Source organism: Vidua macroura, chromosome 5 (assembly GCF_024509145.1).
Source record: "Vidua macroura isolate BioBank_ID:100142 chromosome 5, ASM2450914v1, whole genome shotgun sequence".
In the NCBI taxonomy this organism is placed as follows: Eukaryota; Metazoa; Chordata; class Aves; order Passeriformes; family Viduidae; genus Vidua; species Vidua macroura.
The window spans coordinates 71,795,031-71,819,184 of NC_071575.1; the positions used below are offsets into that span (position 1 = coordinate 71,795,031).

The window sequence follows — 24,154 nt, forward strand, 5'->3', positions numbered from 1 at the left end:
ATCTGTTGGAGCAGATGGGCATTTGCACCACAAATGAGAGATGCAAAATTCCTCCCCGTGCCCAAAGGCGCTGGAAAAATCCCTGGAGGCAGCAGAGAGCTGCAGAACTTCTCCTTCCCCTTCTGCCGGTGCCTTCTCTCCCCACTGCTGGCATCCTGTCGGGATAAAATGATTTTATTCGGGGGCTTTGGGGCACATTTTGTGTTCATAAAGGGAAATTTCCATGTTTTACTGGAAGGAGGAGACGATTCCAGGAAAAGCATGGAAGGGAGAGGCAGGTGGATGCTCTTTTTCCAGTCTCACCATTCCCAGGTGACTTCTCCCAGTCTCATTCCTCCTCTGAAAAATGGAAATTTTTGCTGCTCTGCAGCTTTGTTATGATATTTGAGGAATTCTTGGAAAATTCTTCCACATAATCTGATGGAATACACTATAAATATATGTGGATGATGATGATGATTATTATTAATTTTGGCTACAGTGGGCACTGAGATCAACCTTTGTGCCCCACACCCCATTTTGGTGCTGAATTAATTCATAACTGAGTAACCTGATGGAAAAAATCCAGGATTTAGTAACTCAGAAATTTGTATTTTTATTGTGACTCTGTTTTCTGGGATCATTCATGAAAAACAGGAGCCTTCCCAGTAGTGACAACAGCTCTGAGAATTCTTTTAAAAACAAAACCCCTAAGATTTATTTATTTTTGCAAGGATGGAGATTTCTTAAAATAAAAACACAAAATTGGCTTATTTTTCTTCTTTAAAAAAAAAAAAAAAAAAAAAAAACCCTAAAGGCACAGATTTTTTTTCCAGGGCTGTGTTTAAATATTTGCTTAGTGAATTTTGGATTGATGGAAAGAAGGAATTCTGCCTTCTGCCAGAGGAATCGTGCACACCAACACAAAAACATCAGCCCAGCCTTTGTGGGACTGCCCCAAAATTTGTTAATGACGCTCGTGCTCAGCTGGAGAGCACTCCAGAGTCATTAATGAAATCTTCCTAATGATTATTGCCCTTTCCACCCTAAAATGCTTTTTGGAACCAGACTGGGGGAGTTCATTTGCATCTCTCTTCCTCCATCAGGTTATAATTAATTCTGGGTTAGTGATATCTTTATTATTGCAAACAAAACCTGAAAACAAAAAGTTTTGTTCTTGCCTATCCTGCAGGCACAAAGCATTGAATTTCCTATTCTTTTCTTCACTCTCTCAATTTGTGATTTTATCTGTAATTATGTGGTAACACACAAGTGAATATTATGGGTATTTTCCCCTCCTAGAGATGCAGGTGACATTTGAAAATGTTGCTCAGAGTGACCACAGCTACGTGGGGAGCAGAAATTTAATTTAATCTGCAGTCTGTTGGGCCAGGACAGGATGATTTTTGGTACCTGGCTGTTGAGGAGGAACCCAATCAGAGAAGCACCAGAGCATGATTCTTTTTGACAATTAAAATAATTAATCATTGGAACAATTTACCAAGAGTTCTCCACAACTGGAAGGTTTTTAATTCAAATATGATCTCGTGGAACCCCAGGTATCGGGCTGGAAACAGGAACCAACTTGGGGAATTCCAAGTGGGATGAGGGGAGGGTGATAATCCCTTCTGCCCTTAAAATTGATTAATCTTTCACAGCAGTGCCCACAAAGATAAAAAAAAAATTGAATTATGAGTCTAAACCTTTTCCAGAATCTTCTTCCAAGCTGTAGGAACCCCCAAACTTTTTGTGTTGAGAACCAAGAAGGGGTGATGTGATGAAGGACAGGATTATGGAAATGTTCTCCTGATGAAATAATAAATCCCAGGAATGTGAGAACGTGGGGAATCAGGAATGTATTGAAGAGAATTTGAATTTTGAGCATGATCTGATCAAGGGATGATTTATTGGGTGTAACATTTCCTTGAAGAAGGAGAGACGCCAGAGGAAATTCTGCATTTTCCAAGCCTGAAACTGGAACCAACTTGGGGAATTCCAAGTGGGATGAGAGGAGGATGATTTAGATAATCAAAATAGTCCCTTCTGGCCTTAAAACTTATTGATCTTTCACAGCAGTGCCCGCAAAGATAAAGAAATTCGAATTATGAGTCCAAAACTTTTCCAGAATCTTCTTCCAAGCTGTAGAAACCCCCAAACTTTTTGTGTTGAGAACCAAGGAGTTCTCAATGTGATGAAAGACAGAATTATGGAAATGTTCTCCTGATGAAATAATAAATCCCAGGAATGTGAGAACGTGGGGAATCAGGAATTTATTGAAGAGAATTTGAATTTTGAGTGTGATTTTGTGGAGTGATGATTTATTGGGGTGTTATTGGGTGCAACATTTCCTCATAGAAGGAAAGATGCCAGAGAAATTCTGCATTTTCTAGGCCTGAAACTGGAACCAACTTGGGGAATTCCAAGTGGGATGAGGGGAGGGTGATAATCCCTTCTGCCCTTAAAATTGATTAATCTTTCACAGCAGTGCCCACAAAGATAAAGAAATTTGAATTATAAGCCCAAAACTCTTCCGGAATCTTCTTCCAAGCTGTAGGAACCCCCAAACTTTCAGTGTTGAGAACCAAGAAGGGGTGATGTGATGAAGGACAGGATTATGGAAATGTTCTCCTGATGAAATAATAAATCCCAGGAATGTGAGAACGTGGGGAATCAGGAATTTATTGAAGAGAATTTGAATTTTGAGTGTGATTTTGTGGAGTGATGATTTATTGGGGTGTTATTGGGTGCAACATTTCCTTATAGAAGGAAAGATGCCAGAGGAATTCTTCATTTTCCAAGCCTGAAACTGGAACCAACTTGGGGAATTCCAAGTGGGATGAGGGGACAATGGTTCAGCTCATCAAAATAATCCCTTTTGGCCTTAAAATTGATTAATCTTTCATAACAGTGCCCACAAAGATAAAGAAATTTGAATTACGAGCCCAAAACTTTTCCAGAATCTTCTTCCAAGCTGTAGGAACCCCAAATCTTTCAGCCTATCTGAGTGGGTTTTTTTCTATTTAATTGAAAAATTTTAACATCTTTGCCCAGCACAGGACATGGAATTCATGCAGGAGAGTGGAAAAATCTGTAGGATTGAGTTTATTCCAGGTTTATTCCAGTTATCCTGCTCGTTAAAATATTCCCACCTCTGGAAAAAAAAAACTCCTCAGCAAATCCCAGCCCTTTAGAAAAGGCTTCAAATCAGGTGAGATCAGAGCAAAAATAACATTATTCCTCATGAAAAAGAGGCTTTAATGCAGATTTTGGTGCTATTTTTACATTCGGAACACCTCAAGTTTTGTCCACGCTGTGAACAAGGTGAGATGAGTTGAAGGGGTGATAAAATCTCTGCCAAGCTTTCTAAAAAGCTGCTGAAATTTGATTTTTAGGTGATTTAATGGCCTCTGGTTTTCGTTTTTTGCAGCACTTTGCCTGGTTTTGATGAACCCTACCCCATGTTGGTGTTACTGGGCCCTGTGGCCGGGGGGAGGAGGCAACTTTCTCTCAAAATTTGCAGACAATTCAAGAATTTCTTCAGATTTGGGTAAGTTCTGCTCCCTGAGCTTAAAAAAAAACACCAAAGGATCAAGGTTGGAATTGCTGCTGGTTTGGTTTGTGGTTTTTTTTTTTTTTTTTTGTAAAGAAATTAAAAACAAAGAATTTTGCTGCGTTTTTGTCTCTTCCCAAGGCTTGATTGGCTGAAGTCATTAATGAGAGAAAAGCTGTTTAAATTATCAAATTAGGTAAACAGAAAACAAAACAAACAAACAAATGAACACGCAAATCAAAACTGAAAACAACCAAACTAAAACAAAACAAACAAATGAAAAATCACAGACCAAAACAGGAAACAAAGAAACAAAAAAAACTAAAACATAAAAACCAGAAACCAAAACAGAAAAAAAAAAGCCAACAAAACAAAAAATAACAATAAAAAAGCAAAAAAACCCCACAGGCCAAAAAAAAAAATAAAGCCAAAACCCCGAAAAACCATAGCCAAAACCAAAAAAACTTACAAACCAAAATAAAAAAGACCCCAAAACCCAAAAAAAAAAAAAAACCAAAAAAAAACAAACCAACAATAAGCCCAAAAAAACCAAAAATAACCAAAAAACTACACAAAACCCTAAAAAAAATCTCAAAAAAAAATTCAAACAAATAAAAAAAAACACAAAAAAAAAAAAATCAAAACCTGCTCTGCATTCCCTTATTCCCCATTTATTTATGGTGCTAATTTATCCATTCATTTTCTATTTTAAGGGAAAAATCTGTATTGCCACTGTAAAAATTCCTTTTTCCCCCCCCCTTTCTTTCAACTCATATTTTAGAAATTTCAAATTCAACTCCATTTGAAAATTTCCAAACATTCTGTGTGGGCAGTTTTTGGTTTTTTTGGGTTTTTTTTTTTTAAGAGCATTTTTACATTGTGTGTTTTATTCCCTACAACATCCATTAATGAAGGGGAAAATAAAAATAGGAAGAGACAGACCCTTAACAGAGCAGAAAATTGCAACCATAAAGCAAAGTTGTATTTTTAATTATTCAGGGGAGATTTGAGCAATTTTCTGCCTGGAAATTTCAAACATTCTGCTCATTAAAAATGGATTTTATGCAAGATACTCTGGCAGTCTGAATGTAAACATGGCCCTGCAATTAAAAAGGGCTGAAATGTGTAAAAATTGCAGGAAATCAAGTGAAATTGGCCCCTCCAACCATCTGCCTGGTGCTCAGCAGTGACCTTTGGAGCTGGGTGTGTTTGGTGTTATCCCAGAAAAAAATTAAGGAATTTTACAGAGCCTGTGTGCAACTCGCTGCTCTCATTTTTTTGGGGGGGAAAAAAGTGCCACCCTCTGATGCTGACACTGAATTTCTTACTGGTTTCCAGCCCAGCTCCATGGGATAAGGGAGCAGAAATGGCAAAGTAGAAATGAGGAGAAAAATCTGGTTTTCAAACAGAACGGGAGCCACTGAATACTGCAGTATTTAATTGTTACCTGCATTAATTAGATGGCATTTTGGGGTTTTTAGGGGGATTTTTAGTGGGTTTTTAGTGTTTTACCCTGGTGGCTGAAGTTTATCCTTATGGGATGGCAGAGAATTCCTTTCCCTGCCATTTATCCCACTTGAATGGCAAAGCAGAAATGAGGAGAAAAATCTGATTTTCAAACAGAACGGGAGCCACTGAATACTGCAGTATTTAATTGTTACCTGCATTAATTAGATGGCATTTTGGGGTTTTCTTGGGGATTTTGGGGGTTTTTTTTAGTGGGTTTTTAGTGTTTCACCCTGGTGGCTGAAGTTTATCCTCATGGGATGGCAGGGAATTCCTTTCCCAGCCTTTATTCCCACTTGAATGGCAAAGTAGAAAAGAGGAGAAAAATCTGATTTCCAAACAGAACCAAAGCCACTGAATACTTCAGTCTTTAATTGTTATCTGCATTAATTAACTGGGGTTTTGGGGTTTTTAGGGGAATTTTTTAGTGGGTTTTTAGTGTTTTACCCTGGTTGCTGAAGTTTATCCTTATGGGATGGCAGGGAATTCCTTTCCCAGCCTTTATTCCCACTTGAATGGCAAAGCAGAAAAGAGGAGAAAAATCTGATTTCCAAACAGAGCAAGAGCCAGTGAATACTTGAGTCTCAAATTGTTACCTGCATTAATTAGATGGCATTTTGGGGGTTTTTTACTGGGTTTTTAGTGTTTCATCCTGGTGGCTGAAGTTTATCCTTATGGGATGGCAGGGAATTCCTTTCCCAGCCTTTATTCCCACTTGAATGGCAAAGCAGAAAAGAGGAGAAAAATCTGATTTTCAAACAGAGTAAGAGCCAGTGAATACTTGAGTTTCAAATTGTTACCTGCATTAATTAGATGGAGTTTGGGGGTTTTCTTGGGGATTTTTGGGTTTTTTTTTAGTGGGTTTTTAGTGTTTCACCCTGGTGGCTGAAGTTTATCCTCATGGGATGGCAGGGAATTCCTTTCCCTGCCTTTTATCCCACTTGAATGGCAAAGCAGAAAAGAGGAGAAAAATCTGATTTTCAAACAGAACCAGACCCACTGAATACTGCAGTATTAAGTTACCACCTGCATTAATAATGTGGGTTTTGGGTTTTTTTTTAGTGTGTTTTAATGTTTCACCCTGGTGGCTGAGGTTTATCCTCATGGGATGGCAGGGAATTCCTTTCCCAGCCTTTATTACCACTTGAATGGCAAAGCAGAAAAGAGGAGAAAAATCTGATTTCCAAACAGAACCAGAGCCACTGAATACTGCAGTATTTAATTGTTACCTGCATTAATTAACTGGGGTTTTGGGGTTTTTAGGGGAATTTTTTTGTGGGTTTTTAGTGTTTCATCCTAGTGGCTGAAGTTTATCCTTATGGGATGACAGGGAATTCCTTTCCCTGCCATTTATCCCACTTGAATGGCAAAGCAGAAATGAGGAGAAAAATCTGATTTCCAAACAGAACCAGAGCCACTGAATACTTGAGTCTTTAATTGTTACCTGCATTAATTAACTGGGGTTTTGGGGTTTTTAGGGGAATTTTTTTGTGGGTTTTTAGTGTTTCATCCTAGTGGCTGAAGTTTATCCTTATGGGATGGCAGGGAATTCCTTTCCCAGCCTTTATTCCCACTTGAATGGCAAAGCAGAAATGAGGAGAGAAATCTGGTTTTCAAATATAACCAAACCCACAGAATAATTCAGGCTCTAATTGTTACCTGCATGAATTAGCTGGGTTTTGGGATTTTTTGGGGATGCTTTTGGTTTTTTTTTTTTGCTGGGCTTTTAGTGTTTTGTCCTGATGTGAAGCTCAGGTAGCTGAAGTTTTTACTTTCCCTGCATTTTATCCCACTTTTCTCCCCATTTTCAGGATTGTTTCTCCCCTTCCCGTTAGGCATCTCTTTAAAAATTGGACTTTTGAAGCTCTTTCTTAACCTCACAGTTCAGCCCAGCTGCTTTTCCACATTTAGGATTTGACTTTATATCATCCCCAAGCTGACAGAATTGGGAAAAAAATGGGTTCATCATTTCTCAGTCCCAGGCTGCTGTGACAGCTTCAGCTCAGGCCATCCTGGCCTGGGGAGGGATTTATAGCCAAAATACCACGTTACATTTAACTTTTTTTCCGGTGTATTTATGGGTTAATCTTTCAAATACGCAGCATTTAGGGGTGTGATTTGCACCTCTTTCTATTTCTCATATTTCTTTGCTGCTTAAAAATAAAATTATTTCTAGTTTCCCTGCTTTCCTCCCCCCTCCCACTGCTATTCCAGGGATTGAAAACAGGTTATTTCTTTATTATCCCATAAATCTCCCAGGCCCTGCCACACCACCAGGACAGCTTATTTTGGGGAAGAAAACAGATTCGATTATTATTTCATTTCTCAAGAAGAATTTGACAAAATGGTGAACACAGTAAGTACCTGACTCCTGTCCTTGTAGCTTTTTTCCTTCTCCCATAGTGAACTCAACCTCTCTGTGCAAGCCTGATTTATTTTATTTTTTATATTAGGTTCGTGCCTGGGTGTGAATGTTTATTCACTCTCAGTTGTGGTTTTAAGTTTATAGACAGAAACCACAAATTTCTGTTAGATTTGTGCTGTCTTTTCTCCTGTAAATGAATTTATAGAAACCACTAGATGGGCAAAATGGCCAGTGGGGAATATTTAAATAATAGTATAACAAAGAAATAAACTTATTTTCAGGCACAAATATAGCGTGGGGTTTATTGGTTTTATTTTTTCAACATTTTCCAGCAACCCTGCAGGGAATTCCTTGGAAGTTTAGCAAATCCCCCCCTAAAGGAGTGAGTTTTCTCTGAAGGATTTCTGCCTCCAGCTGCTCTTTTTGATGCCTTTTGCAACAAAACTTTGCCTTGAAAAGCCACAACAGAGCCCATTATTTGTATTGATACCAAAAGGGGGAAGCCAGCAGAGCCTGAAACAACTGAGCTGGCCCTTCATGATAACAATTATCAAGGAGTTCAATTTTTAAAACATAAAATAATCTGCTTCCATCTCTCCAGGGCTGCAGAACTTTGAAATGCCTCAGCCAGCTCCACGTTCCCCTTGCAGATGTGTTGCAGTTCTTCCTTTCCCTTGAGATCTCCCATTTTTGTTATAAATCCACCAGAAGGAAGCCCCTTGCTTTGGATGTTCCTTTCCAGTGGGAAGGAATAACCCAGGAATGCTGTCAGCACTTTGTTGCCAGGATTTTGGAATTTGATTATCCATGGACAAGGCACAAGCCCAGATATGGGGGCTCTTTTCTGCTGATTTCAGGCTCTCAGTGCCCTCATTAATGCTGATTTAAACAGGAAGAAACTTTGTAGGGAGAGAAATCAGGGAAATCTAAAGTGTTTCACTCATTTGAGGAAGTTGTTCCCATTGGAGTGTTTCCCTTGGCATTATCCTTGTTCTGAATTTCAGGGGAAATTTCTGGTAACCTACAAATACAGTGGCCACAGCTATGGACTGGGAAGAGACACGGTGGAATCCATAGCCAGGGAGGGGCTGGCTACCTGTGTCCACCTGGAAATTGAGGTGAGGATCACCTGGGTGGGGCCATTTCTTCATGGGATTTGGGACAGGACAAAGGGAATGGGCTCAAGTTGTGCCAGGGGAGGCTCAGGTTGGATACTGGGGGAAATTTCTTCCTGGAAAGGATTGGAACAGGCAGTGGTGGAGTCTCCATCCCTGGAATTGTTCAAGAAACACGAGGATGTGGCACTTGGGGACATGGGTCAGTGGTGGCCTTAGCAGTGCTGGGGGAATGATTTTGGAGGGCTTTTCCAACCTTGGTTTAGTCAGAAGGATCCCTCTGCTGATCTGCTGTTTAAATTTTCAATTTCTGGTTGATTTTTTCAGCATCACCAGCACTTCCCATTTGTCTTGGTTTGTACAGACAGGTGTCTGCTGAGGAAGGCAGGAGCCTCCCCTGAAATGGAAAATGTAAACCCCCTCCCTCCAAATTGTTATAATTCTGAAATTAAGGGGCTCTCAGGCAAAGATATGGGAATAGGAATAACAGTTCTTTACTAGGGAAATTAAAAATACAAATGCCATAGTACAAAAAAGAAAACAACCCACTGCCAGAGTCAGAACAGAGCTGGCAGCCTGTGGGTCAGGGAGGTGGCAGCAGTGCCATTCCATGGGGGCTCAGCCCTCCTGCAGTGCCAGCTGTGCTTCTGCTGGAGCAGGATCCTGGACAAGGCTGGAGTTTTCCTCTGGAGCTCCAGGGCTGCTGGAGATGGGCCTGGGCTCCCTCTGGGAATGCAGTGGGGCAGAAAGCTGCTCCTCTGGGAATGCAGTGGGCAAAGGCTGCTGTGCTGTTGCAGGAGTCAGATTGGATCCAGGTAGGAATGCTTGGCTCCTGCCCTGGGCACAGCATCTCCCCATGGGATGCTGGAATTTTCTCAGCCATGCAGGGACACTCAGTGGCCATGGACAGAAGAGATCTCCTGGAGGGAGGATTGGCTGTGGGAGAGAGAAAGAAAAAACTGCCCCATGGACAGCAGAGAACTGCCCCACCTCTGACAGATGGGGATAGAACACACACCCAGCCACATCCTGCATTCCCAACCTAAGACACCATTCCAGCAACCTCAGCTTCCCACCCATCTCCACCCCACAGCAGCACCAGTCCAGGTCCCCCCTAAAAAAAAATTTCTCCTTTGCTGATGAAGCCACAGAGAGTTTGAGGCAATATTTGAGACAGAACTATTAATTTTTTTTTTTTTTTTGAGGGGTTGCTTTCCCCTGTAAGAGGTTTGTCAGGTGCTCAGAAGCTGGGCCACAGTAGGAGACTGGGTCACAACAAAGAAATGCCAAGACCCTTCTCTTGGAACCCCAAAAGCTGAAGTTTTTAGCTAATTTTATAATTAAACTTCTCATTCCCTTGTGTCAGTCTTTAGTAGGTAGGTGAGGTGACAAAAAAGGAGAGGCATTCTGCATTTCCTTCCGAATTATTTCTTCAAAATAAGCTCCCTCTAGGTGAGATTCCAAAATGAGAGGCTCCAAGGAGTGCCTGGAATGTGGCACCGAGTAAAACAACAGAGATAAAAAATGAATTGAGGAGAGTGTAGTGCTAACACAGGGTCCTGAGCTGAGCATCCTGATCAAAAGCTGATAGTAATTTATCATAAATTACAGGATTTAAGTAATTTATCATAAATTATAGGATTAAAGTAATTTATCTTAAATTACTTTAAAATGATAAGTAATCATTTAAGTAATTTAAGATAAATTTGTTTGGGAAACTGGTGATCAAAAAATCTGATTTTCAGTTGAGTAAAACAACAGAGATAAAAAGAAACATTGGAGAGTGCAGCGCTAGCACAGGAATCTGAGCTGAGCATTCTGATTTTAAATTTCATAAATTACAGGTTGCTCATTTTGTTTGAGAAACTGGTGATCAAAAAATCTGATTTTCAGTTGAGTAAAACAACAGAGATAAAAAGAAACGTAGGAGAGTGCAGTGCTAACACAAGAATCTGAGCTGAGCATTCTGATTTTAAATTTCATAAATTACAGGATGATCATTTTGTCTGAGAAACTGATCAAAAAAAAAATCTGATTTTCAGTTGACTACCTTGGTGTTCATGAGGGAGTTTGGGCCCAGAATAAACCCATGCACATCCACTGGCTGGAACATAAATGTACAGATAACAGCAGCACTAAAAACCAAGTGTTTCCTTGCTCAAAAGAGCAACAATTTAGTGCTGCAATGCTGCTTCTGAGTGCCCGTGACTCAGCTATATTAAAGAGGGAATTAATTACTGCATCTCTGGGTATTTCCAGCTGTTTTTCCCCTCGGTTTGGGCAAGAGCTGTGAATCACCCTGGCTCTCCACTGATGGGCACGGAGCGTGTTCCTTGTCTCGCCAGACAGGCCTTAAATCCACAAAGCAAGAAAAACAGAATATGAAACCTTGATGGAATTTTCAAGCTGTCACTGATTTATTAAAGAAATATGGATATTGATCTAGCACCGATATCCAACTGTGACGGACAAAAACTCTCTGACAGTTTGAAGTTAGAAAGTGTATGTTCATTGCGGCGCCGGGCAGCGTGCGGGACAGCTCCCAAATACACACCGCACCTTTCCAATGATTGCAGAGTCCTTTTATCCACACCAGAATTGAATACCCAAAATACAAACACATATTCATCATTTAGTACATCCCATTCCTCGCTCCGTATGCTAATCATTCCCAAAGCTATTAAGCATGCAGAGTTTGTTCCTTGAAATGGGTCGGTGGTGCCTTTCATGGGGAGGGGTCCCAAAATGAGGAAGTCAATGAAGTCTTCCTCATTCTGACCTCTCTACCTTTTCAATGCAAATATGACAAATGAACCTTGGTAGAACTCCCATTCCCTGTCTTCAATTGGTTTCAGAACAGAGGAGGCCCACAATTGTCTCATGTTCCTAAAAGCCATTTGTCAGTTTCTATATTCCTCATTATAAACCCAGCTAACTAAACATTGTGTTGACAAGCAATCAATTATTAGTTAACTACTAATTCTTAACTTCATCAAGGCCTACTTACAGAGGCCTTTTATTTTAATTAACTCTAGTAAGGCTTATCTCTAAAATCTTAGCTCCTCTAAAATCTCTAAATCCCTTAAAGTTTATGTTTCATCACTTCCTCACCAGGGCAGACGTGTCAGCAAATAATTTAGGGGATGGGGCTTAATGCAACGTGGTGTTTGTTTATTTATTCATGAGGAGCTGAGCCCACACCACAGGCCCCCACCGTAACTTTTATTGGGAATTGCCAAAGCAGGCAGCTAAAACCCCTCTTGTCCCCCAAGTTTTGGGAGCACACAGGAATTATGCAGTCACAGCAATGCAGTTACACTCAAATATTAAAAAAAAAAAATCAGCAGAAACATCAATACACCTAAAACAGCAGCTTGCACATTCCATACATTTGATTTTCAGTATTTGTGTCAAGAGAAACGCACTTAGATACTGCTGCCAGGTGTTCCTCCAGACTATCAAAAATAATGTATTCGTTTAAATATTAAGAATAGATGTGGTCAGTGAATGAGGTTGCTGGATAAGAAAACAGTGGGTCTTGGCATAAATTATGAATATTCTGACCAAATTCTGATTACAGCTGACCAGAATCTGGAGGCAGAAACAGAGGGTGTAGATGAAGAGAATGATTCTATGGAATTAACAAATCTTTCAAGTTAAAACCTAACTGAAATGTTGCCTTGGAACAAGCTCATTCCAGTCAGTGAGATTTTGTGAGATTTAGAAACCTGGCCAGGAAACAAATCCTCCCCTTCCTGCCATTTGCAAGCTCTTTTCCATAGTTTTTGTTAATTCTTAGCCACTGTCACGTAAAACCTCATCCCACAGTGAGTTTTGTATCACTGTGGGCTCTGAGAAACAATAATTTTGAGTTATGGGTGGGAATTTGAAGTGCTGAGTCCATTGTCTGCCACAGGGCTCAGAACAAAAGTGATTTAGCAGCATTTAAAGGAAATTTTAATTATGGGCCGTGGGCTGAGACTGAAAATTTAGAGCTGTTCATTCCCTTTAATTTAGAGTGCATTTTGGGCTGATAAAGGAGACTGACACCAATTTTAAAAGTTCAAATCTTGCTGAGCCTACACTTGCAATCAGAGAGGCTGCTGCAAGTCTGACACTCAGTTCTGTTTTAAAATTAAATTAAATTAAATGTTTGCAGTGCTTCCCCTTTGCTCTGGTAGCCACCAATGCCTGCAGAGCAACCTCCAGCCACTAATTTGGGATAAACACAGAGGGAAAAAAAAAAAAAAAACCTCAGCTACAACTTCAACAAACACTCAGTTTCATAAATAAATCCCTATGGATTTTTTCTGTTTTATTTTCAAGGAGAAAAAACTCAGCTACAAGTTCAACAAACATTCAATTTCTTTAATAAACCCCCGTGTTTCTCTGCTTTATTTTCAAGGAGAATAAACTGGGTTCCTTGATCGACAAACATTCAATTTCAAGAAAAAACCCACTTTTTTTGTCTTGTATTTCAGGGAGAAAAAACTCAGCTCCAAATTTAACAAGCACTCCATTTCAAGAATAAAAACACTGGTTTTCTCTTCTTTATTTTCAAGGAGAAAAAACTCAGCTCCAACTTCAACACTCAATTTCAAGAATAAACCCCTATGGGTTTTTTTTTTTCTGTTTTATTTTCAAGGAGAAAAAACTCAGCTTCAAATTCCACAAACGCTCCGTCTCACAAAAAAAACCACTTTTTTTTTTTCTCTTTTCTTTTTTTCTTTTTTTTTTTTCTTTTTTTTTTTTTTATTTTTCTGCTTTATTTTCAAGGGCGTCCGTAGCTTGAAAAAGACCCACTTTAAACCCAGGTACGTCCTGTTGGTACCAAAGGACAAATGGAAATATGGGGAACACCTGAGGAGGACAGGATTGTTCAGCAGGCCAGAGATTGAAGAGGCAGTGTCCAGAGTGGACATGTACCTCCAAATAAACCAGGACTGCCCTGGGTACTTCAGTGCAGTCATCTACACGGGTGAGTTAATTGCTGATTTCCTTTGGGATAATTAGGGACAGCAGGCTGTTGAGTTTTTAATCTTCTTTTCTGCCCAGGTTGGGATGAAATGTGTGAGATGGTATTTCTTGTTTAGTTGTTCTTATCTGTGTCACAGTCTCACAAACCCTGAGTTCTACAGCACTTTAACAAACTAAAAATGGAGCCCCACCTCTCTCTCTACAAGGCCTTTTGAGGATAAACTGTCCAATTAAGAAATGACACCTCAATTATTTTCACTTTTAACCCAATAACCAACCACCCGTGCCTACAATGTGACTTTTTTATCCAATTGCACAAAAACACCCAAAGCCATGGAGAAGGAGGTGAAGAAGAAGGAGCAGCCTCTGCCCCAAAACCTCCATCGTGCCTTATATCTATTCCTGTATTCTAAACCCTTAAACACTGGGTTTCCCACCCTGTGATATCACACACTTCTGTTCAAACTCCACCCCCACAATCCCAGTTCTGTCATTCCATTTTGGAAGCTTCTCCACGGCCTCAGGTCAGTGCAGTGTTCTCTTGGGGGTCAGTGCCTGGCAGCACAGAGAGTCTGAAATTCTCAGCAGCCAAGGTTCCAAGAAGTTAATTGCTGATTTCCTTTGGGATAATTAGGGACAGCAGGTTGTTGAGTTTTTATCTTCTTTTCTGCCCAGGTTGGGATGAAATGTGTGAGATGGTATTTCTTGTTCAGAGTCAGATGTTTATTAGTTCTTATCTGTGTTACAGTCTCAAAAACCCTGAGTTCTACAGAACTTTAACAAACTAAAAATGGAGCCCCACCTCTCTCTCTACAAGGCCTTTTGAGGATAAACTGTCCAATTAAGAAATGACACCTCAATTATTTTCACTTTTAACCCAATAACCAACCACCCGTGCCTGCAATGTGGACTTTTTTATCCAATTACACAAAACCACCCAAAGCCATGGAGAAGGAGGTGAAGAAGAAGGAGCAGCTTCTGCCCCAAAACCTCCAGCTTGCTTTATAGATATTCCTGTATTCTAAACCCTTAAACTCTGAGTTTGCCACCCTGTGATATCACACACTTCTATCCAAACCCCACAATCCCAGTTCTGTCATTCCATTTTGGAAGCTTCTCCACGGCCTCAGGTCAGAGCAGTGTTCTCTTGGGGGTCAGTGCCTGGCAGCACAGAGAGTCTCAAATTCCCAGCAGCCAAGGTTCCAACAGCAGGTGGGAGAATCCTTTCTGGAAGGAATCCCTCTCTAATTCATTCCTTTTGTAGAGGTGGTTTTTGGGGCTTACCACATTAAATTACAGCACCGTGGTGCAAGTATTGCAAATTTGTAAACGTGGCAGACAGAGCTTGCAATTTAAACTTAGCCCTAAAGAAATAAACCAATAGGAAAATATTTATGAGAGTGCAGAACCTGAATTTCAGATTTTCTCAGTGTGCTGTTTATGAAGACGAAGGTTTTTCTCCCCAAGAGACATTAAAAATGTATTTCTGTGACAAACAACATATTTCTGTATTTTCTGGCTAAGTTAAAAACGTATTTCTGTGTCAAACTCATGTGATTTGTGTCTTTGCACTGATGAAAAGTTGGTTTTTTATCCCGTTTCTCTTCTCTCTGCCATGAAATGCATTTCCCTCTCTGCAGATGAGCTGGATGAGGCATTCACAGAGCTGACTCGCCTTGTCAAGGTCTACCTGGGCTTGGAGCCACCTGACTCTGTGGACAACGTTCAAGGAACCAAGAGCAGGGCAGGTAAAGCGGTTTTATCAGCTGAACAGTCCAATTTATTGGTAATTGATTTATTGAAACCTGTAAATGATGCAGCTTGTGACACCCGAAACCTCCACAAGCTGCTCTGCAATGGCTCTCCCAGGCTGATTCCTCCACCAGGATGGTTTTGGGCTCAGATGGAGTTTCCAACTCTCCTGAGGATGGTCTTGAGCTCTGGATGGAGTTTCCTGATTCTCCTGAGGATGGTTTTGGGCTTTGGATGGTCTCCTCACTCTTTTTTGGGCTCAGATGGAGTTTCCTGACTCCTCCGTGGATGGATTTGGACTCAGATGGAGTTTCCTGACTCCTCTGATGGTTTTGGGCTCTGGATGTTCTCCTGACTTTTTTGGGCTCAGGTGGAGTTTCCTGACTCTCCTGAGGATGATTTTGGACTCAGATGGAGTTTCCTGACTCTCCTGAGGATGATTTTGGACTCAGATGGAGTTTCCTGACTCTCCTGAGGATGGTTTTGGGCTCAGATGGAGTTTCCTGACTCCTCTGTGGATGGTTTTGGGCTCAGATGGGGTTTCCTGACTCTCCTGGGGATGATTTTGGGCTCAGATGGAGTTTCCTGACCCATCTGAGGATGGATTTAGGCTCAGATGGAGTTTCCAACTCTCCTGAGAATGGATTTGGACTCAGGTGGAGTTTCATGACTCTCCTGAGGATGGTTTTGGGCTCAGATGGAGTTTCCTGACTCTCCTGAGGATGGTTTTCGGCTCAGATGGAGTTTCCAACTCTGTTGAGGATAGATTTAGGCTCTGGATCCCCAATTCCAGATAAATCCCAAGTGAGGGGTGCTCAAGGCTGGACTTTGAGCAACAAGAAACAGGGATGGCACCGGGACCTCCCTTTACTCTTCCCCAGGATGGCCCAAAGGGCAGGAAAATCTGGATAATAAGATGAAAAAACAACTTAAAACTCCACTCCAAGTGCTTTTGGGGTGAGCCACTGATCCCAAACGATCTGTGGTGTGTTTCAGAGAAGCCTTTTAACCCCTGAATGGCCGAGGCTGGAGCCTCGTGGCCACTTCCAGCTAATCCAAGTGCTTGCTCTCACTCCTGCTGGTGTAACTCGGGTCAGGGAATGGTTCCAGGCAAAATTTCATGGAATTCCTGAGTGGGAAGGGACCCACAAAGATCATCCAGGCACAGACACCCCAACAATCCCACCCTGGGAGCGGTGTCCAAACGCTCCTGGAGCAGCCTTGGGAATGTGCCCGTTCCCTGGGGAGCCTGGGCAGTGCCCAGCACCTTCTGGGGGAAGAAATTTTCCCCAAAATCCAACTTAAACCTGGCACAGCTCCCGTTGTTTCCTGTCCCTGCCACAGGGAGCAGGGATTGGAGAGACCTCGAGGGGTCTCCCCTCACCTCCTCCTCTCCAGGCCAAACAAACCAGACCCTCCTTATGTAACTTCCTAAATTTATTAAGTTATGTAAATTCCTAAATTAACACAACAAAAAGAAACCCCAGAACTCTCCCAAACTTTCAGACAGATCAATTCCTTGATCCTGCAGCCACGGAATTGGCTCCAGGAGGGAAAGAGAGCGAGAAGAACTTTACTGGAATAAAAAAAAAATAAATAAATAAACAAAAAGGACATCATGGTAAAAAAGAGGATGTGCAAGATGAATTAAAAAGAAGCTAATCTTTAGGAACTTTTCCCTCTGACTCCAGGAATTTTGTGGATTTGGTTCCATTTTAGATCCATTGGAACAGGGTGGAGAATCAGTTCCCCCAGGAGCACAGAGCCAATATCCACGGCCCGTGTGGCTGGGGAAGGCTGCAAATAAAAGTATCTGGAAAAAGGGCAACATGTCTGAAAATTTTAATAAAGGACAGTGCAATATTCATCAGTTCATCATTTCATGTAATTTTGGATCATGGAAGAATGAATAATATTAATTTCCCAGCGGACACAGGAAAAGCTTCTGCACACACTGTGGCTCCTCAGAGCTACAGCAGTGAGGACTTTGCTGAAAAATCTTATTTAGCTTTAAATTAAGTAGATTTTATTTTAATTTCCAGGACTTCCACGTTCATCTGAAATGAAAAAGGTGATTTCCTTGCCTTATTTGCTGTAATATTGTATTTTCTTGCCTTAAAAACTCTGGGGACGTTTTGTCTCAAAGGCAACAAACCCCACCAAACCCTAGAGAGATCATTAGAAAAGAAGGAAAAAGGCTGAGGATTAAAAAGAAAAGATTTTTATATAATCCTGGTATTTTTGGGGATAGATTTAAGCATCTGAAGCTCCTTTTAAGGACTTTGTATTCCTCAGCAGCTCTTCCAGAGAGGCACTTGTCACTACAGAAACTTCATTAACACTGCAAGATTTTTGGCAATTCTGCTGCTCATAAAGTAGCTTTTAAATTTACTACACGCCATTAAATTCACTCAGAGCCCCATTTATAGGTGTTTAAATAAGTTCAACTCTCTTATTTCTAGAGATCCTCTCTTCTCCTGGACTGTGGGAAATAATTTATTTTCCAAACCTTGCCCCGAGGTTGTCTTTAAAAGGGAGGTTTTTAGTGAGATTGCAGAGGGGGAAGTTTGCTTGTGGGAGATTATGAGAGGTTTATAATTGTTTTTCTTTTTTTAATGAACTGCTGGGCAAGATCTTTTGCTGGTGTACAGAATAAAAAAAAAAAAAATCCAGGGAGAAAATCGATAAGTTCTTTTAAAAATCTTTTAATAGCAGAAGTAGAACAATTTTTGGAGCTGATAAGGCTTTGTACTTCCATTGGCAGCTTTCATCCATGGGATCCAGTGATTTGAAACTATTAAAATCCTGGATGGTTTGGGTTGGGAGGGAATTTAAAGCCCATCCAGTTCCAACCCTGACACCTTCCACTATCCCAGGGTGCTCCAAGCTGGCCTTGGACACTTCCAGGGATGGGGAAGCCACAGCTTCCCTGGCAAGCCAGAGCCCTCAGAGGAAAGAAAGCCAAACAACAATATTTATAAGGTTATTTCTATGGCTTCATTTCACATTTAGATATGATTTTATACACAGGATAAATCCCAGTTTACGGATTTTTTTTTTCAATTTTGAAATGATTTGAATTATTCAAAATAATTTTGGTTTTAAAAACTGAGCTGTGTGGAGGGACCTTCAAGCCCATCCAGTGCCATGGACACCTTCCACTCTCCCAGGTTTCTCCAAACCTGTGGTGGTTTTGTATGGGAGTTATTTACAGAAGTGATACAAATTTTCTAATTACTGAAAAGCTGTATACGCTTCCGTGAAAAACACGCGTGAAACATGAAAGAACCTGGAGAACAATAAACTGACAGAAATTTTTGTTTCTTTACATTGTCATTAAGAGAGAAAAGGTTGTAGGGAGAGGAAAAGCGTCCGGTTTTGGTTTGCTAATTTGAGATTTCCCCGCTCGTTAGCGCTCATTAGCTGCAAATCTCAAATTAGCCAACCAAAACTGTCCTAGTTGAGAAGGTCACAATACAAATACTCCATTTTCAGAAGATCCAAACTGGTTTTATTCTAGCATGCATGCTTTTTGTACATTCTTACAAAACTCATAAATTTGCACTTATTGATCACAAGAAACAAACAAAGTGCTCATTGGAACAGGCAGTTGCACCTTCTCTTATTTCTCCTTCTTGCTTTCTTGGTTTCTGTGTCAACGACCTTGGTAGGAAATTCTTTCTGGGGTAAATGGATCCACTTATCAAACATGGATCCTCTTATCAAACATGGATCTTCTTATCAAACATGGATCCTCTTATCAAACATGGATCCTCTTATCAAACATGGATCTTCTTATCAAACATGGATCCTTTTATCAAACATGGACCCTCTTATCAAACATGGATCTTCTTATCAAACATGGATCCTCTTATCAAACATGGATCCTCTTATCAAACATGGATCTTCTTATCAAACACGGATCCTCTTGTCAAAAATGGATCCTCTTATCAAACATGGATCCTGTTATCAAACATGGATCTTCTTATCAAACCTGGATCCTTTTATCAAACATGGATCCTCTTATCAAACATGGATCTTCTTATCAAACATGGATCCTCTTATCAAACCTGGATCCTCTTATCAAACCTGGATCCTCTTATCAAACATGGACCCTCTTATCAAACATGGACCCTCTTATCAAACATGGATCTTCTTATCAAACATGGATCCTCTTATCAAACACGGATCCTGTTATCAAACACGGATCCTCTTATCAAACATGGACCCTCTTATCAAACATGGATCTTCTTATCAAACATTGATCCTTTTATCAAACATGGATCCTCTTATCAAACACAGACCCTCTTATCAAACATGGATCCTGTTATCAAACATGGATCTTCTTATCAAACATGGATCTTCTTATCAAACACAGATCCTCTTATCAAACATGGATCCTCTTATCAAACACGGATCCTCTTATCAAACATGGATCTTCTTATCAAACAGGGATCCTCTTATCAAACAGGGATCCTCTTATCAAACAGGGATCCTCTTATCAAACACAGATCCTCTTATCAAACATGGACCCTCTTATCAAACATGGATCTTCTTATCAAACAGGGATCTTCTTATCAAACATGGATCCTCTTATCAAACTTCTCTCTGGTTCAAAGAAGTCGCTGTGAAACCTCTTCCACACAAAACCACCACAAAAACCCAATCCAGCCGGGCCTGGGCCACTCCGCAGGGATGGAAAATGAAAATGGAAATGTTCCTTCCCGCTTGTGTTCAGAACATTTCTATTGAGGATTGTCTTTCCCACCCCAGGTTCCAGAAATCAGCTCTTCCCAGAGGAAAAGTTGTCCCCGGGCAAGGGAACTCCTGCGCGCTCTCGGACTCTGTCCTTCGGTGGCCTCTTGGACCCTTCTGCCAAAAACTGTCCCAGAGACCTCCAGGATTTGCTGACTGCACCTCCAGGCTCTGTGGTAAGGAGCAGCTCCTGTCACCTGAGAAACCAGGAGCTGCAGTCAAACCTTTTCCAATTTTCAGGGGAAAAAATGTTCTCTGTTCTCTGTCCCGTTCTGATTTCAACAATATTTCCCAGTTCTCCTGAACCGTGGAATGGTTTGTGTTGGAAGGGACCTTAAAGATCATCCTGTGCCACCCCTGCCATGGGCAGGGACACCTTCTGGAATTCCTGTTGTGCACATTCCCAAAAAAAAGGTGAAGGAGCTGAGATGGGGAGTTTTGGAGCTGAGGGATTTGATGGAATAAATAATCCCCAGAAGGTGACAATTTAAGGGGAGGAGACTCAGCCCTTCAAAAGCACCTAAAAATATCTCTGGGTTGATTTGGGTTCTTTTTCAGTGACCTGACAGAACACAAAAAGGGGGCAATTTAAAGCCAACAACCACAAAATCTTCCCAAGAGAGGAAGGAAAAACTCCTCCAGCTGCAAAATTCCAGGGCTTGGGGCATTTCCAGTGGAAGTGGGGTTGTACCTCTGGAATTCCTGCCATGCACAGGAATTCCCACAAAAGGGTGAAGGAGCTGAGATGGGAAGTTTTGGAGCTGAGGGATTTAGGACAGGAGTTGTGTTTCCCACCAGGGCTCTGGGTTGGATCACTTTGGGATTCAGGCACCAAAAGGATTTCATTTTTCCCCATAAATCCTCAGCCCTGCCACAGCAATAAAAACAACGGGGAGAAATGCAGATCCCAGGAGCTGCTCCCTGGTTTTCCCCTCACTGTGCCTGAGTCTCTGTTTGTGTCCTCAGCTTGGCTGGGGTGGAATCCTGGAATGGTTTGGGTGGGAAGGGACCTTGAACTCCTCCAGTTCCACCCTCTGGACACTTCCCACTACCCCAGGCTGCTCCAAGCCCTGGCCTTGGACACTTGCAGGGATCCAGGAGCAGCCACAGCTTCTCTGGGAATTCCACTCCAGGGCCTCCCCACCCTCCCAGGGAAGAATTCCTTCCCAATATTCCATCCAACCCTTTTCTCTCTCAGCTGAAGGCCAATCCCCCTTGTCCTGTCACTCCATTCCCCTGGGATTGAGGCAGCTAAACTCAGAGAAGAGCACAAATCGTATTTTCTGCTCATCTTTACTCCAGAATAAACCCATTAATGATTTAATCCATTTGTGTACTGGGGTGAGGAGCAGAATTTCATCCCTCAGTCCTACACAAGGACGTGGAATTCTGTTTTGTGGGAATATCTGGATGCAGTCCTTATCAACACCATCCCGCAGCAGTGCAAAACTCATCCAGCCAAGCCCTTCCCAGTTTTATTCCAGTGATAACTGCCAGGCATCAAATTTAATCCCATTTTTTCACCTGCTTTTGCTTTTTTTAATCAAAAAAACGCTTGGATTTCAAACAACCTCTGGAAACTCTTTCCTTTTTTCCCTTTTCTCCCTTTTCTCCGTGGCTGCTGCTCCTTTTACAGGAGAACAGCAGGAAAAAGAGGAAAAGAGAAATGAAAGCTGTAAGACCAGCTCAGTTCCAGGGAGGGATGGCTTGGCAGGCACCACAATTCCCCTATTTTTAATATTTCTAATACACTCCGTGTATTTCTAATTCCTCTGGTGTTTAAAATCAGGGCTGGGGGGTGGAGGAACAACCCCTGCCCTGCTTTTCCCAGGATTTAAAAATGGTGTGGAAGAAAGTTCTGCCTTAGAAACAAACAGGGGAACTCCCACCTTTCCGTTTTCTGGAATGAAATTCCTCTTTTTGAGTGCAAAGTTCCCAAACTGCCAGGAGCGCTGTTCGTTTTCATCCAAAGCTTCGTTGGTTTAAGGTGAGGGAGAAGCCAAAATATTTCCTTTGTGTCACTCTGCCCCAACAATTTCTATTTTTTTCACTTTTATATTCAGAGTTTACATTTTGCATACAGTTTATGGTGGAGGAGGCCATCATTTACCTCGGGTTTAACTCACTTGGTGACCACAAAACTCTTTTTTCTTATTATTCTCCTTTCTCAGGAATAACTTTGTATTTACTGTTTTAAATATATATATTTATAACAAATTTTTTTATATATATATATATACTATATACTATATATAATATATATATATTTATACTATATACTATATACTATATACTATATATATATTTATACTATATGTAAAATTATATATAGTAAATATATATGTATATAGTAAATATATACTATATATAATATATATAATATATATTTATACTATATATAAAATTATATATAGTAAATATATATGTAAATCTATATAATAAATAAATAAATACCTTGTTATTTGATTCTGTTTTTCCCCACATGTGTCCACATTCAAGGTGAAACCCAGATGCCTCTTAGACCAAATTAAATGGGAAAATTAGAAATATCTCTGCAGCCTTAAAGCCAAATTTTTCAGCTGTTACATTTGGGACTTTAAATTATTTTGGCACCCAAGTAATGTGATGTCACCAGAGTAACCACACTCCCCTCACTCCAAGGAGAACTGAAATAAAAAATAAAAAAATAAGAAGAGATTCATGTGAGGTTTCCATGAACCAAGGAGAACTAAAATAAAAAAATGAAAAATAAGAAGAGATTCATGTGAGGTTTCCATGAACAAAATAAGAATCTGATTCCTTGCAGCCTCCTCCCTTGTGATCAGGCCAGCCCTGCCCTCGTTTTCTCTGGCTGTAATTAATTATAAAAGGTAAGAACAGAGAGGTTCTATACCTGTAATCCACCCAGGGCTTAAAAAAAAAAAAAAAAAGGGGGGGTCAGAATTCTATATTTAACAGAATAAAATGAAATTAACACCAAGCTCAGTGGGCATGTGAGCATGAAGTAATTCACAATTGTAATGTGAATATTTTATTTGTATTTATTTGATTTCTATTTAGTGAGCAGTTGAACTTGCTCTGTCTCAGCCCATGCCATTAAATTGATAACTATCAGCTGATACCAAAGCAGGTTTTAATAAAGTTCCTCTGGAATTTACATTTTTTCTTTCTGCTCACCGTGGTGCTGGGTTTGTCTGACCTGACAAATGAGATTGTGCCCCAGCACACGGTAATTAATGGTAATTAATGGTAATGAACACACCCTTCAAACTCCTCATTTCCCAGCTCTGCTGAGATCTCGTTGTAAAAAATTTCATTGCAACTCACTCAAATTTGCTCCAGGAAATCCCTTCTTCCATGGAAATTAAGGCTGGAAAGACCTCCAAGATCATGGTCGCCACTCAATCCTCATTTTTTCACTTTTTTTCAACTTTTTTTTCACTTTTTTCTAACTTTTTTTTCCCAACACTTCCAGGCTCGCTGACTCCACCACTGCCCTGAGCAGCTGTTCCAGTTCTTGACACGTTTTTTTTTCCACGGGGAAATTTTTCCCTAAAAAATTCCCCCTGCCCCCTCCTGTCAGGGAATTGTGGAAATTATTTGACTCCTGTGAACAAATTAAGCTTCACCAGAGATCAAAACCCAACACATCATTCCAAGCCAAAAATATTTTAGAATTATTATTTATGTAGATCCAGCACCTCATTAATCCTAATCCAACCCCGCTGTCTTCCCAGGATATTTAAACACAAACCCCCTGGAATCTCAGCAGGAGAAAGGAGGATCCAAAACATTGAAATCACCACAAATAATTTAAAATTGGTCATTTTTTTTTTCCCTTTCTTTCCCAGGAAGAAGCCTCTCTCCAAAGACGTTTCTCTGCAGCACATCAGCTGCTTCTTTTCCACAGGTAACCTGGAATAATTCCAATTTAATTCCTTGCAATCAACTCCAAAAAATGCCTTTTTAGGGTTTTCTTCCCCATTTTTTAGGGTTTCTTCCCCATCCCTCTGAGGGATGAGTGAGCAGAAACTGTCAGGGGTTGCAAATCTCACGGTGAAATCTCATTTTTTGAAATCCAGTCCTCCAAATAAATCACAACCCCCCTGGTTTTCGACTTGGGAGTGCAGCTGAAAATCTCACAGCCACAAGGAA

The 24,154-nt window shown here is 40.7% G+C and overlaps 1 protein-coding gene across 3 annotated transcripts in view; it reads left to right on the forward strand.

Annotated features, from left to right (window-relative positions):
• The window catches only part of LRGUK (leucine rich repeats and guanylate kinase domain containing), a 54,034-nt gene that overhangs the window by 18,316 nt on the left and 11,564 nt on the right, over positions 1-24,154 (forward strand). For 2 of the 3 annotated variants that reach the window (XM_053978954.1, XM_053978955.1), the window contains exons 11-17: positions 3,407-3,526; positions 7,295-7,391; positions 8,405-8,518; positions 13,292-13,493; positions 15,133-15,240; positions 20,018-20,175; positions 23,851-23,909. In XM_053978954.1, coding sequence (XP_053834929.1) covers positions 3,407-3,526; positions 7,295-7,391; positions 8,405-8,518; positions 13,292-13,493; positions 15,133-15,240; positions 20,018-20,175; positions 23,851-23,909 — 858 coding nt within the window. Of the gene's footprint in view, positions 1-3,406; positions 3,527-7,294; positions 7,392-8,404; positions 8,519-13,291; positions 13,494-15,132; positions 15,241-20,017; positions 20,176-22,805; positions 22,860-23,850; positions 23,910-24,154 lie in introns of those variants that run through there. The other variant, XM_053978956.1, reaches the window with a different exon arrangement.